This window comes from Orbicella faveolata, unplaced genomic scaffold (genome assembly GCF_042242905.1).
Source record: "Orbicella faveolata isolate gen_17 unplaced genomic scaffold, um_ofav_v1 contig_34, whole genome shotgun sequence".
Classification (NCBI taxonomy): Eukaryota; Metazoa; Cnidaria; class Anthozoa; order Scleractinia; family Merulinidae; genus Orbicella; species Orbicella faveolata.
In genome coordinates, this window is record NW_028301563.1 from 12,730,540 (window position 1) to 12,744,385 (window position 13,846).

Here is a 13,846-nt window from a genome sequence, read left to right on the forward strand (position 1 = left end):
AAGGAAAGCACTTCTGTAAAAACCTGGTGAAAATTTCTGGTTGCGGAGATCAGTACCGAAATCTGTTACAGGGAGTTATCTTTAGAGACGCCAACAGCAATTAGACTTTAGGTCCAACGATATCGTTTTAATCCAAGAACGCAACCAAAGAATATTTTACAAGGCACGACTCTTTAAGCCCAAAACACGATTCTAAAGGATTACGTAAAGTTATTAAAAAGTCTTAACTTAAAATTATCTAATACATTTCAGGGAGCTCGATTAGCTGTAACGGAATTTGTAGTTTGCAACATTAATAACTTTCAAAACAATACAGGTAGTTGACAGTTTCACAAAAAGACTATCGCAGGTAGTAGTTACAGCTCAGCGCTTATTACAGTTATGATCTACAACAAAAATAGCAGGTGTTTGTAACGGTTAATGAACTGGAATAGTAAACTGTAACTTAGAAATGCAAAATGAACTAAAAAATATATATATCTAAAGCAAATATATAAAATATACTAAATAATCTGGTTTTCTCTCCTCACAGTTATTAACCTTCTACATTTTTCCTTTAAAACAGATAACGATGACTGTAAAAGTCATCCCTGTAAGAACAACGCGACCTGCACAGACCGAGTGAACGGATTCAACTGCAGCTGTGCACCAGGATTTAATGGCACACAATGTGAAACAGGTAGCTATATCCAAAATTCATTTTCCTTCGATTTTTAAACTGCTTGAAGAGAGGAGAAACAGATATTTTTGCTTATGCATTTTTGGTTAAAGAAAAGCACACTTTTTTTCCACAACTTTCTTTTCTCTCCTTAATTCTGTCCAGTTGACCTATCCAAGTCTCTAAGGAGCGAAATTTGGGCCGTTAAACGATCTTATGCATTTTTTGTTATTTTGCAGATATTGTTGTTGTGGGTTCTATCGTATACCGTACAATCCCAAGTTAAAGCCCTGGGATCATATAACGTCATAAGGGGTTTTGTGTGGGCTTAAAGACGGGGGTGCTTATATCCGGGGGGGGGGGAATATAAGTGGAATAAAAATAATGTTTCGGAACGACGATATAAAACGTAACTGAGCAACTAATTAAAGCTAACATACCAATACCTTTAGAACTATTAGATTTATAATACATTTATTGTGCGTCACAATAAACGGAGAATATGTTTCAAGAACATTCATAAAACACCAGTGTGACTGGAACAACTTGAAAGGAACAGAACGTTATCTGATTTATACATTGGATGGGCTCGTATCCGGTTTTGGGGTTGGGGGGGGGGGGGGGGGCGCTAATATCTGGAATAATTAATATCTCTGTTAGCAAATAGGGTTTAGATCCGGGAAGCTTTAACGTGAAATTTTATGGTATGACCGTTATTAACTTTCTGCCTTATCACCTTGAAACAGATATCGATGACTGTACAAGTCATCCCTGTAAGAACAACGGGAAGTGCACAGACCGAGTAAACGGATTCAACTGCAGCTGTGCACCAGGATTCAATGGCACACAATGTGAAACAGGTAACTATAGCCAAAACTAGTTAATTTTCATTCAAATTCTACGGGTTTTAATCTCTCTCTAAGTTGTTTGCGCGCAGTGTTGTATCTTTTAACTTCCAGCATAGTTTTGTTATTGAGTTTTGTTGTTAGTTGTTGCAGGTTCTATCGAATGTGACCGTTATTAACTTTCTGCCTTATCACCTTGAAACAGATATTGATGATTGTGCAAGTCATCCCTGTAAGAACAACGGGACCTGTACAGACCGAGTGAACGGATTCAACTGCAGTTGCGCACCTGGATTTAATGGAACGCAATGTGAAACTGGTAATCGAAACAGATAACCTCACCAACCTTATCGTTCGTGTAAATAATAAAACAGCAAAGTTAACAAAGATTGGGAGCCAATCAAAAGGTGTATTTCCTAGAAATTGACAGCCACTGGAAAAGGGAAAAAAAAAAAGAAAGTCGTCTTTGACTACTATGGCCACGGGGAAACCAAAAGATAAACCTTTTTTACGAGTTGCTGTGAAACTTTCATCTTTTTCACTTTTCCAGCAGAAATGTTTTAATTCCTTCTTTACAGCATATTTCCTTGTAAACGTTTGCCTGTGAGTGGACACACGACCCAAAGTTACACATGCTAAACACACTAGGGCGTGTAGTTCCATGGTCATAACCTCCAATCTGGTGAAGGGGGGACAGATGGGGAATTGACCGCATGGGTATGGCTTCGATTCAGGACCGATTTTACACCTTTTGTGGGCAGGTGGAGGCGAAATGATGCGAAGAGTTAGTTACTTAGACGAGTGAACGAATTCAACTGCAGCTGCGCACTACATGTAGACTTTACTGGAACACTGTGAATGAGATAATCGCTGTAGATAACAGCAGGTAATACCACATGCAAGTAACAGGGATGAAACGTCTACAATCGATGGGCAGATCGCAGTACTGTGTGGTTGATATCACTGAAAGTTTCCCTTTAGCCAGCCACACGATTACTCAAATAAAATGTATCTGCTATAGGTGTTTCTATATGCCGTGAAATCACTATAGAAACGTAAAAACTTTGGAGTGGATTTAAGGCGCCAATTCTACTTATTTTCCTTCGTAACAAGGTTCTCTTGAGATTTTTCTGATACTTTTTTTCGCCTTTTTAATGTGTAAAGTAGTTTATTTCCACCAGAATTCCCTTTTATGCTCGTAATGGGACACTTAACCATCCATTGTGACATTGAAAATGTAACACTTAGATCCCTTTGTTTTTAGACATCGACGAGTGCGCAGCACAGGTCGACCCATGTGTTGCTGTTGTCAACTCTGAGTGCAAGAATACGGATGGATCGTATACCTGCCAGTGCAAAGATGGATTTGTAAAGAACGGTGCTATTTGTGAAGGTGCAACACAGTTTTATCATTAGTAGGGATATCTTCTATTCTGTTTTAATTAGCTACAGTTAAAAACTTTATTTCTCGTTATGTAAGGACAGTTTGCCACATTTAAGAATCTTATATTACAAGTAGGCATGTATCAGGAAAAAAATAATAAATAACCCATATGAAGTTAGAATCCACTACATAGTTGGTTAAAGTATCCCACATGATATTCCTCCAGCGGTTTATCCAATGCCAGAGAGTAAACATACCTTAGTGGAGAAACACTGGCGCTATTGCGATGTTCTTGCACTTAGAACCGCTAAATATCATCGCCTGAAGGACAAATTTATTCAGCTATGGCTTACCTACAGGTTACCCAACAGCATTTGAACTGGAAATTTCAAATGTAAATATGAAGATTTTCTCGTATAAACAGACAAAAAGGTGGTAATTAATACCTATTGTAGAAGCTATATTTCGGTGGCGAGATCTTTTAACAACCTTGTTCCCAGGAAAAATGGAAACGAAGACAAACGGATCAGGGGAGAGTTATTTACGTATTACTTTGTTTGATTTTTTTAGTTGACATATTTAAGAACTACCAAAATCTGACAGACGCGGAAAGAAGATATGACTACGAAACACAAGACGACATATGTCAAATGTCTTCTGTGTTTATCACATATTTATTTACACGTTTGTGTATTTCCTTTAGTTGATGTATGTCACTGGCAAAATTACCAAAATCTGACAGATGCAGAAAGAAAATATGACTACGTAACAGTAAACCACAAATGTGACCACACACTCAATGGCTGGTATCGCTTCCAAGGAGCTGCAGGCACAAAAATGGTGACCACATGTCCACCGATGGACCGTTGTGATGCAGCCTATCCTGTCTGGTTGAGTGGTGGTCATCCTACAGTGGCTGAGGGTAAAGTCACAAGAAACGTCTGCATTAATAAGTTTGCCTGTTGCGACATATCATTCTCCATTCAATTAAAGAATTGCGGCTCCTATTATATCTACAAGTTATTTCCCTCGTGGAATTGTCCTTCCCGATATTGCAGTACTGACTAATCCGGTTATAGCATACGTATGTTTCAGTTAGCTTCAGTTGAATAGTAGTGGCAAGAGACTTAGATCATTGTCTCTTTTAGTGCCAAGCGGGATATTACTTCCCGACATCATTACCTACAGTAAAACTTAACCATGGCCTGGTTGTTCAAAGCATGACCAAGCTAGGCCAAAATTAGTGTTACTTTTGACGACGGCTTACAAGCTCTAAGACCTCTAAAAATAAGCAAAGAAAATACTTTACCCACGAAAGAAAACTTTAAACCTCCATCAACTCTTAAACCTGGATTACGAACAACCTGACCACTATAAACAAACAAAATGCACATCGAGTTTCAGGCGTTTCTCGGGAGAACACTTGACGGCGTGACATAAGACGGCTTTTTTTTTTTTAGGCAAGACACTGTAACGCTGTACAGTGAGCTAGTAGACGAATAGCAATAATATCAATGCGAATAGCGTTAGCAAAGTAACTCGCATTCTCTTAACAAAAGTCAAGGCTTTAAAGAAATTAGTTGCTCAAGTTGATTTGTTATAACTTTGTACAGTTTGTCTTCTAAGAGAGATTCTGAGAACTTTGTTTGGCCCTGCAGTAAAGATGTTGAATCAAAGCAGGTCTATTCTTTTGGGTGATTTGAGCAATCCATTTGCTCTCGTTTATAGAGCAGGAAATAGAGTGTGATTACAAAAGCTTAAAATCTGATAATTTTTTCAATATTCAGTCGTGTATATAATTTGTGAAAAGTGAGGGGTTTTTAAAACTTTCATAACTTCCATTCCTCAAGACAAGAGACTTCAAAAAGAAATTTGATATGAAAGCCAGAGTAACAATTTTTCTTGATTGCGCGGAACAAATATTACTTTGTCTTATCTTAAAAACTGCTTTTCTTATCGGTTTAGCTTAATTTGTTTAAAAGTTATTGAACACTTTTTAACCAGTTTTGATTGAAATTATAAGCAGTATACAATATACAATATTCGCTTTTTAGCTCATTTAGGTTAGCTCATTTATGTTTGTTTATATATCTGTGTTTTTGTTCGATTTGGTTTCTCAAAAAATGTATCTAGTGTAATCGCCTGTAGGGAATGCCAAAAGTTCTTTAGTAAACATGGTTGGCTATTGCCCAGACAACAGTCAAACTTAAAAATTTGCTGACATCCCAGACATTATACAAGCATTTTGCAATTGTATGAAATAGTAACTTCTCGTAAATTTAACTTAGTAGCACAGCCTAGTTTCTGTAGTATAAGCAGACCGAGAAGTTTTATAATTTTTTTTTAAATTACAACTTTTTGTTTCTTTTTAAATTTGGTTTATATTTTTTAAAATTAAAATTAAACATTAAACTAGTAATAGATCTCTTCAGGTAGTTTTACAAACATACACTAAACGCCTGCATTTAAGCCACACTAGCGGCCATTTCAAAGACACAAACCACTAAGGTTTTGTCAGATTTATGAAAGGAAGCAGGTGACGTTGTGAAATATTTACACAAGGCGTGACAAAGGTTTTGGCTCACGGTTTTAGTCGCCGTAGTACCAATGAATGCGATAGCGTCCGGCGCTTGCACGTACAAGACGGATAGAGAGGAGAGAATTACGAATTCCTTGCACGGCTGAAAATGCCAGCTGATATGGAATGACGGTGGTAGAACTCTCTAGGTACAATATGGCGGATTTTACAAAAGAAATTATCTCAACTCTGAAAGTTCCAAGGCTGCTGATTTCTGTTGCAGCATGTTGAGCTAGTAAATTGTGTGTACATAATGTAGATATTAAGAGGCCAACAAAAGAAATCTCTTCCAGAAATTTTGCCTGTTTCCTCAATCTATCAAAAAAACTCTTCCTTCGGTAATCTAACCAAGAAACAATTCAGTTTGTACGTCTCCTCTTTCTTTTAGCCCAACATCTGTCTCAAAATTCTTTTTGGTGTTTCAACTTTTCTGATCAGATTGATATGAAAATTTCAGTTTTTATCACACATTCTTGAAGGATTTTGCCTTACGTCATTAGGACATTATTTCGCAATCTTAGTCTTCATATTCCTTAGTTAACTCCTCTGTGATAGACTCCAGGCAACGAAGTTATTTCCACAGACAGGCATCTTTCAGGGAATGATCAAATTCCTTACTTTAATTTTGTAAATATATTTAAGCTGTAGTGCTAACATCGTGTAAGGTATTTAAACAGACAATTGTCACTTATAGATATACGTTCAATGCCTTTGTTATTTGATTCTGCATATGTTAGTGATGAATATCAATACTCCTTTCTAACTTTTCTCATTTGCCTTACCTGAGTTTAAATGTAGTGGATACGGGGCAATTTCTGGCAGAAACTACAAAATGCCCAAAATTGCCTTGCTTACAAGTTGGATCATAGTTAAAAATTGTTATTATTGGGACAGTCTATAAGTACCTTGTAAGTTTTAACGTCTATTTAAAACTATGAATAAGGACCCTTTATTATTATAACAGTAATCATTATTCACCTTGTTACTTAAAATAATGTAATGTTTAAGGGGATTAGTACAACTAAGGTATACACATATATATATACATGTATGTTCAGTTATATTTACCGCAGCGCTAGAGTGATTCAAAGGGCCAGTAGCATAATAGTGCTTTTGTCATGTTTTCCGTGCGACAAAAGGCACCAGGAGTGAAAAGAAAAGCGTTGGAATTATTGTTGATTAATTTGTTCCTGATGCAAAAATAGATTTCAAATAGCAGCAAATTAACTTAAACGAAATTCAAGTTGAGGATGAAAGTAACTCTCATCCCTCCAAATCTCTTCCCTGGTTGAATTTGCATCCCACGAAGTTATTAGTTCTCTTACAGATTCCAGCAGAAACCAATTAATTTTCAATCGAAATACAATTTTCAAACTGTACGAATGACTTGCGCGCTATCACGCTACACTGAGGCCCAATGCCATCTTAGTGGAGCACTAATTAAATTACATTACGTACAATACAACGTTTAGTAATGACTTGCACAACATATTTTAATATTCAACCCATAGCCGGAGAGGTTTTTAACTGACTGTGGCAAAAGGAGAACCATAGTAATCAATCTGACCAATCAAAATGGACACAGATATTCGACTGAAGCAATATTGAACTCGAATACGAACTCGAGAAAAGATGTGCGAGCGAGGCTTAGCTAGGATTGCTTGAAAATGTGACGCTAGGCTTTTAAACCAATCACTAAGCGTAGCGAAGCAAAGTCAAAGCAAATTAATGAGAATTAAGTTGGGAATTTAGGGTAAAGCCTCTGTGTTAGTAAATTAAAGCATTCTTTCTGAATGCATGATATAGTTATAACCTGTCGGTGTAAATATTGTTTCATTGTTTAAATGTGCCAGAAGTCTGGATGGAACGTAATGATCTTATCTCGAAAGGTGTTTCTGTTGGGAAATCAAAACATGCCACTTAACCATGGTTCGTTTTAAACATTAACTTACCGTCAGTGGTAAACGTATAAGAAATACGGCGAAGAATAACTTCTCTTCATATAAATTTTTCCAGTCTGTTAATAACGACTGAAGAGCCTACTTGTAGAGATTTGGATGGAAATGATGGTGGATAAACACAGAATTGAATTGATTAAATTAGAAGTACAATCTCTAAACTCGCTAGTTAAGACATTTGTTCCATCCAGACATGAATGCAATAATTCTGTAAATATATATTTGTTTTAGAAAAACTCATGTACACGTTTCAGAATGTTAAACTAAATAAAATTCATTTAAATGTCATGGCTGTTAATCTTTTCGGATAGCTTTTATACTGTGAAAAGATGAAGGTAAACGGCCGACCTCGATCTTTTGGTACTGCCCGGTTTTCTCTGACAATGACACTTAATTTCTTTCATTGAATTCTTTATTATCCTCCACCACTTCTTTCTTTCTTTGCAATCATCTTTTTACTTTTCACTTCTTCTTCACTATGTCCTTCCTCTTCATGGCAGTTTGCCTCTAATTCTTAATCGGTGAGCTTTGCATAAGCGCAAGTGCACATATCCTTGCTTCTGGATGCCAATTTCCTTTGTTAATGAGGCTTGCTAATCGAGCTTTGTGTCAGTCTGCTCTCAATTTTTCTAGTTCATTTAACAGAAGTTTTTGTTTTGTAATAAACTTGTAAGCTTCCTCAGAATCACGTTTGATGATTTTACGCCTTGTTTCCTCTTGGATTTTGTTTAGGCGCTCTTTCTTGCCCTTTTCAGCTTTTCTTTTATTTATATTTTTTTTGTCTTCCGTTCTTCATGCCTGTCTTATTTAGCAAACCCTTGAAGGCTCAGTTAAGACTTTGCTTTATGCTTAAAAACTTCTCTTATTTGTCACTAACATCGCCTTTCATTTGAGCAAGTTCCTGTTGCACTTCTTTACTATACTGATATTGCTCACTGGCCCATGGCTTAAGTCTATTTCTGTTAAAAAGTTATCCAGCAAATAGAGTTGCGCATGTTTGTACATATCTGGGAGTATTTTGTTGAATTACTTGGGCCTTTCGTGATTTAGGTCCTTATACAAGTACTTAAAATAGCCTTTGCTGTTACTCTCTGTTCCAGTTGACAATTTTGGTGATGAATTCCAAGGCAGCCGGCATGGAAGAAATAAAATGTAAAGAAACATAAATATAGATAATGAAAGAAATATATAATGAGAACAGACCTCATATTGCCATTCAATTTCTGCCATGCAAATTGTTCAGTCCAAAAATACTGTTTCAATGAAATAGCAAAGAATTGTATCATTAAAAGCATGTCAAAAGAAAATAATGCTAAAGAACCCGCAAGACCGGATGCAAACTTAAACAGATACATGACGTGAGAAATGCAAGCAGAAACAACAGGAATGCTTCGAGGACTATGATTGGAACACTCCTTGTCGCACTGGTAAAGTTGGGCAATTAAGCAATCAAGAGCTTGACAAGTATTCGTCAGTCATTTCAACCTTCAATTAAAGGGCAAGAAAAATGATAAGGTGCGACGGGTCACTGCACATGCTTTGATCAAAATGGGTGAGGTACTTGATGCCGATGTCTCTCTTCAGCAGCACGAAGTACTGCAAGATGATAACAGTGACGATGATATGGACAGCAGTTCTGATGCGGAAAGTGACAGTGGAGATGATATCGTTATTTCGCATCTTTGCAGCTCTGATTAATCGGAAAGCGAGAGTGATTCAAAAGGAAACCAACAGTTACAGAGTACCTGTTGTAGCACATGTCTCTGGCCAAACCCGATCTGGGCGCAATATTGTGAGGTCGTTCTCTCACTGTCGTGAATTTTTTTTGTATTAGTTGACCCATGCAAGTAGACCGTTTGGAAGTGTTTCTCCGGTATGCTCTATATGGCTAAAAAAATAATACATAATCCCCCACTCCTATGCCTATATATTTTAGTGACCCCTCTTCATTTCTTAATTCTTTAATGAGGAGATGGACTTTTATAACAAGGACGACCGTGACAGATTGCAACCGCTACCGGTAACAACAAATTACTTCCGTCAATATTCTGCGCATGTAAGTGATGCTCGATCACCGTCGTCCACTCCGCACCGACCGGAAATGAAATTACCATTCAGTTCGTGGTTACCAAGGGTTAACATTTTAACTCTCATATTATACATGTGGTCGTCTGTTGTTGGTTTGCCTGTAGACCAAGAGTGACGTAATAACATGTAGTGTACAGTCTAACCTCCAGTTGCGACCACCTCTCGTAAGCGACCACTTTTCCAAAATACCAAAAGTTTCCAAGTCAGATCGCTATATTTGGAACCTCTTATAAGCGATCACCTCTCGTAGGCGGCCGCAACCACTTTTAGAGCTAAAAGTTTGAAATTCCTTTTTGTTTTTAACCTCGTGTGAGCGACCACTGAACACATTATAGACCGAAAATTGGGCAACAAGACACATTCCAAGATGTTGTAACATCATCGCATTACAAGAGATAGAAATTTTCTCAACGAAAAGTACCGGTTTTTCTCTCGAAATTGACTTTTCTGATGATGAATAAGACATATAAAGCATTGGTAAGGCTCTGCAGTTACCATATGCTAATGAACCAAAATTTTGACCGGCAAAAAGGTCTGAGCTCTCGATAACGACGACCTCCCGTAAGCATCTACCTGGATGGTCGCTTGAGGGAGGTTCGACTGTAGCATTTTTATTTTTACGAAAAAAAACTTTTTTTTTTGTTTGTTTTGTTTTGTTTTTTTTTTTTTTGCGAAAAACAAAGTGAAACGTCTTCGAAAAAATAAAATTTGTCATATTTACATTGGAAGCGTAACTTGACATCTGATAATATTTTTTCACAAGTATGGCAAAATTAGAAACGGACAATATGTTTGCCAGAAGGAAAAGAATAAATTTAAATTCAGTCATTTGGATGGCGTTTAATTAATTAAGTAATTTTTAACGTATAACAATCATACGCATGGAGGCCTGTTTATTATAATGTTCAACATCCTGCCTTTTGTCAAAACGTTAACAAAACCGAGGAATATATTAAGCTAACAGACCAAGTCGCAATAACGTCCTCTTATAGATATGTATTCAACACTCAGACCAACTTAATAACGAAAAAATATGAACAAAAAAACTTATTAAGATGGAACAACGACCTCGATGTTTAATTCATAATGAGGAACCAAAGCAAAGCTAGGGAACACGGTAGATGTCGACGAAGTTGAAGGTTTTTATTTGAGTGATTGTAAAAACATGAGTTTGGAACGTTTCCTATAAATAAAACATGCACCCAGGCCTACAAGAAGAAATTCTTTCCTGTAGGCGCGGTTGACAAACCCGCAGATAGGATATTTTGTTTACATAATAAGTGCGTAATTTGAACAGGATGTCTTTGTAAGAACAGGAGTAGTCAAACTGCCACGAGTAGAAATAGCTCTGAATGACAGAGACGAAACACGCCATCTCTTCTGAGACAGGACTTCTAATGAGCTGATATTTCGACTCCATGTTTCCAGCTTGTGTTAGCTCAATATTATGTTATCACTTTCCCCTAGACGTAAGATGTGAAAACTGATGAAGCATGATGTAAATTCAGTTTCTTGAATGGCATTTAGCTAACTTGTAACCATCTTATGTGTATGGAGGCCTGCGGAATATAACGTTTAATATCACTCCCTTTTATAAATATTTATATCATTATTATTATTATTATTATTATTATTATTATTAATATTATTTTTAAATTGGATACAAGCTTAGCTCGAAGCTGCAATAACGCCCTAACATAGTTATTTATTCAATATTCAGGTTAACTAATCTTGAGCCACCTTGAACTAAGAAACACTATATTTTAAGCATTAAAACAACGAAATTTATGTTGAAATTTTCCATAAAGAACAAAAACAAAGGTGGAGAACACGAAAAATACCATGGGAATTTAAGATTTTTAACTGAGTGAAAGTAAATACATGAGTTGTTGCTTTATCGAAATACAAAATACAAGGTCTTCGGAACAAAAAAAAAGTTTGCCATATTTACATCGCAAGCGTAACTTGGCGCCTGAAAATATGTTTTTTTTTTCTTTCCAATTTAAAAGTATGGCAAAATGAGAAGCAGGCAATCTGTCAATCTGTTTGCAAAAGAAAAAGCATAAATTTAAATTCAGTTGTTTGAATGGCGTTTGATTAATTAACTAACTTTTAACTTATAACAATCGCATGCATGCGGGGCTGTAAAATATAATGTTCAACATCCTGCCTTTTATCAAAACGTTATCAAAGGCGAGGAATATATTAACCCTTTGAATACCAAATTTTCGCCAAAAAATACCGTTTTTAACCGTTTAGTCAGGTTTTTTAGCTACCACGACGCTAAATAAGCCTAAGTTTTGCTAAAAAAAAAACATTTTTTTTACTAAAAGGAGAGATTTTTCGAGGATTAGGTACAAAATTGGGCAAAACTTCAATTCCGGGCATGCGCATAAGCCAAAATTTGGACTTTTTTTTTTTTTTTTTGCCATTAACCGTTCTCAATTTCGTTTGTTGGCCCTTTCCTTTCTGTTTTTGTCGGCCCTTTAACACTGGCTACCTTTTGCATTGTATGTTCTTTCTGGCTGCAGTGAAAAGTTGGATGTTAATTACGGGCGAAGCCTAGAAATGGACCTTGATCAATCATAGGCGTTGTGGACCATTTTACCACCGTTTTTTGCACCGAAACTGATAACGTTGTTTCTCGATTTGCGACGTCGGAATGTCGTCGATATCTAAACCTGACCATTGTGCGGAAAGGGCTAGCCTAGCACTACTATTTGCTTATCAAGAATATCTGATGACATTTAAATTGATGACGTCACAAGTGGTACAAAGAGCACGACCATTAATTACGCATATATGCGTAGTTGGTATTCAAAGGGTTAAGCTAACAGTCGAAATCGCAATAACGTCCTGATATAGATATGTATTCAACATTCACGCTAACTTTACCACGAACAATTCTGAACAAAAAAAATTAATAACATGAAAACAATAAAATCAATGTTTAATTCTTAACAAAGAACCAAAATAAAGATAGGGAACACGGAAAATACCGTCGAAATTGAAGGTTTTTAACTAAGTGATTGCTAAAAAATTGAGTTTGGGACGTATCTTTCACTGGAATAAAACATTCACTCATAAGCAAGCGCAAGAAGGAGTTTCTTCCTGTAAGCTTAGTTGAGAAACCCACAGATAGAAATATTTTGTTGACGTAATAAGTGCGTCATTTAAACAGAAAGTCTTAGTAAGAGCAAGAGGAGTCAAACTGACATGAGAAGAAATATAGCTCTGAATGATTGAGGCAAAACACGCCATCTCTTATTAGACAGTGTTGACTTGTAATAAGCTGTTATGTCGACTTCACATCGCCAGCTGGTGCTAGCTCATTACTTTCCATAAGACTTGAGAACTTAAGACGTTCGTTGCGGTGTAAAAATGAATGTTTCTGTCCTCCTCATTTTTGTGTCATCGATTTCAATAATGCTTCATCCAACCCAAGCAGAGGGTGAGTTTGAAAACCTTCTTACATTTTCATTGACAGCCTTTAAATCGCATTTTATACTCTCCTACTTTGTGTATCCTAACGTCCACTTGTCTGGGCTGGCATCCCAAACTCTGTCTCATAATCGGGTTGAGTTTGTTGTTGAATTTTCTCTTCAACCTCTTCATCTAGATCTCGTTCATATTTTCTTCCGGGTACTTCTATTCTGCTCTCTTCATAAAAACCGACATTCTTAAATTCCAATTTGACCAAGAATCCGAGTTTGTCTTGGTTTGTCTGTAAACACCCTCAATATTTTCGTTCACTTAGAATTCGAAAAAATCACGCAATATTGTCATGATAAAATTTTCTCAGGTAAAATTGACACGATATTTTATTAATCATTCACGAAAACGGAGAAAAATACATTTTTTGGTCACATCTTATCTCCTGTCTGCCTGTTTTGCGAAAGTAATTTCGGTCCTTAATTGACGATACGCGAAAAGTATAAAAGATAAGACCCACGCAAAAATATAATTGTTGTATTTGGTCCAATAGTTTTCTTGATAATGATGATGATGATGATGATGATAATCAAGAGAATATGATCTAGATCACAGTCTTTTGTAATGATTTGGGAAACTAATTTTCTAAAAGTTGCACCTTAGTCATTTTTGCCTTTGTCTTTCGTGGAAGCTTTTTTTATTTACTGAGCACTCTTTGGTATATATAATAGTATATATATATAATAGTATATATAATAGTATAAAAGTATAAAGTTACCGTTTGTCGTAAATGTCCTAAAAACCCCTAAATGAGGTCATTTGATGCGGAAAACATCTTTGTTCTTTGCTTATGTTACAGTCTTTAGAGGGTCCACAATAGGGTTCTCAGATCCCGCTTTCCCG

General features: G+C 36.3%; 1 protein-coding gene across 1 annotated transcript; it reads left to right on the top strand.

Annotated features, from left to right (window-relative positions):
- Window positions 1–571: 571 nt before the first annotated feature.
- Window positions 572–4,055, top strand: LOC149104841 (uromodulin-like). The gene is made up of 4 exons (XM_089272276.1): window positions 572–592; window positions 1,657–1,822; window positions 2,768–2,896; window positions 3,591–4,055. The coding sequence occupies exons 1-4, from the start codon at window positions 572–574 to the stop codon at window positions 3,953–3,955; spliced, it is 681 nt and encodes a 226-aa protein (XP_089128402.1). The 3' UTR covers window positions 3,956–4,055.
- Window positions 4,056–13,846: the final 9,791 nt, after the last annotated feature.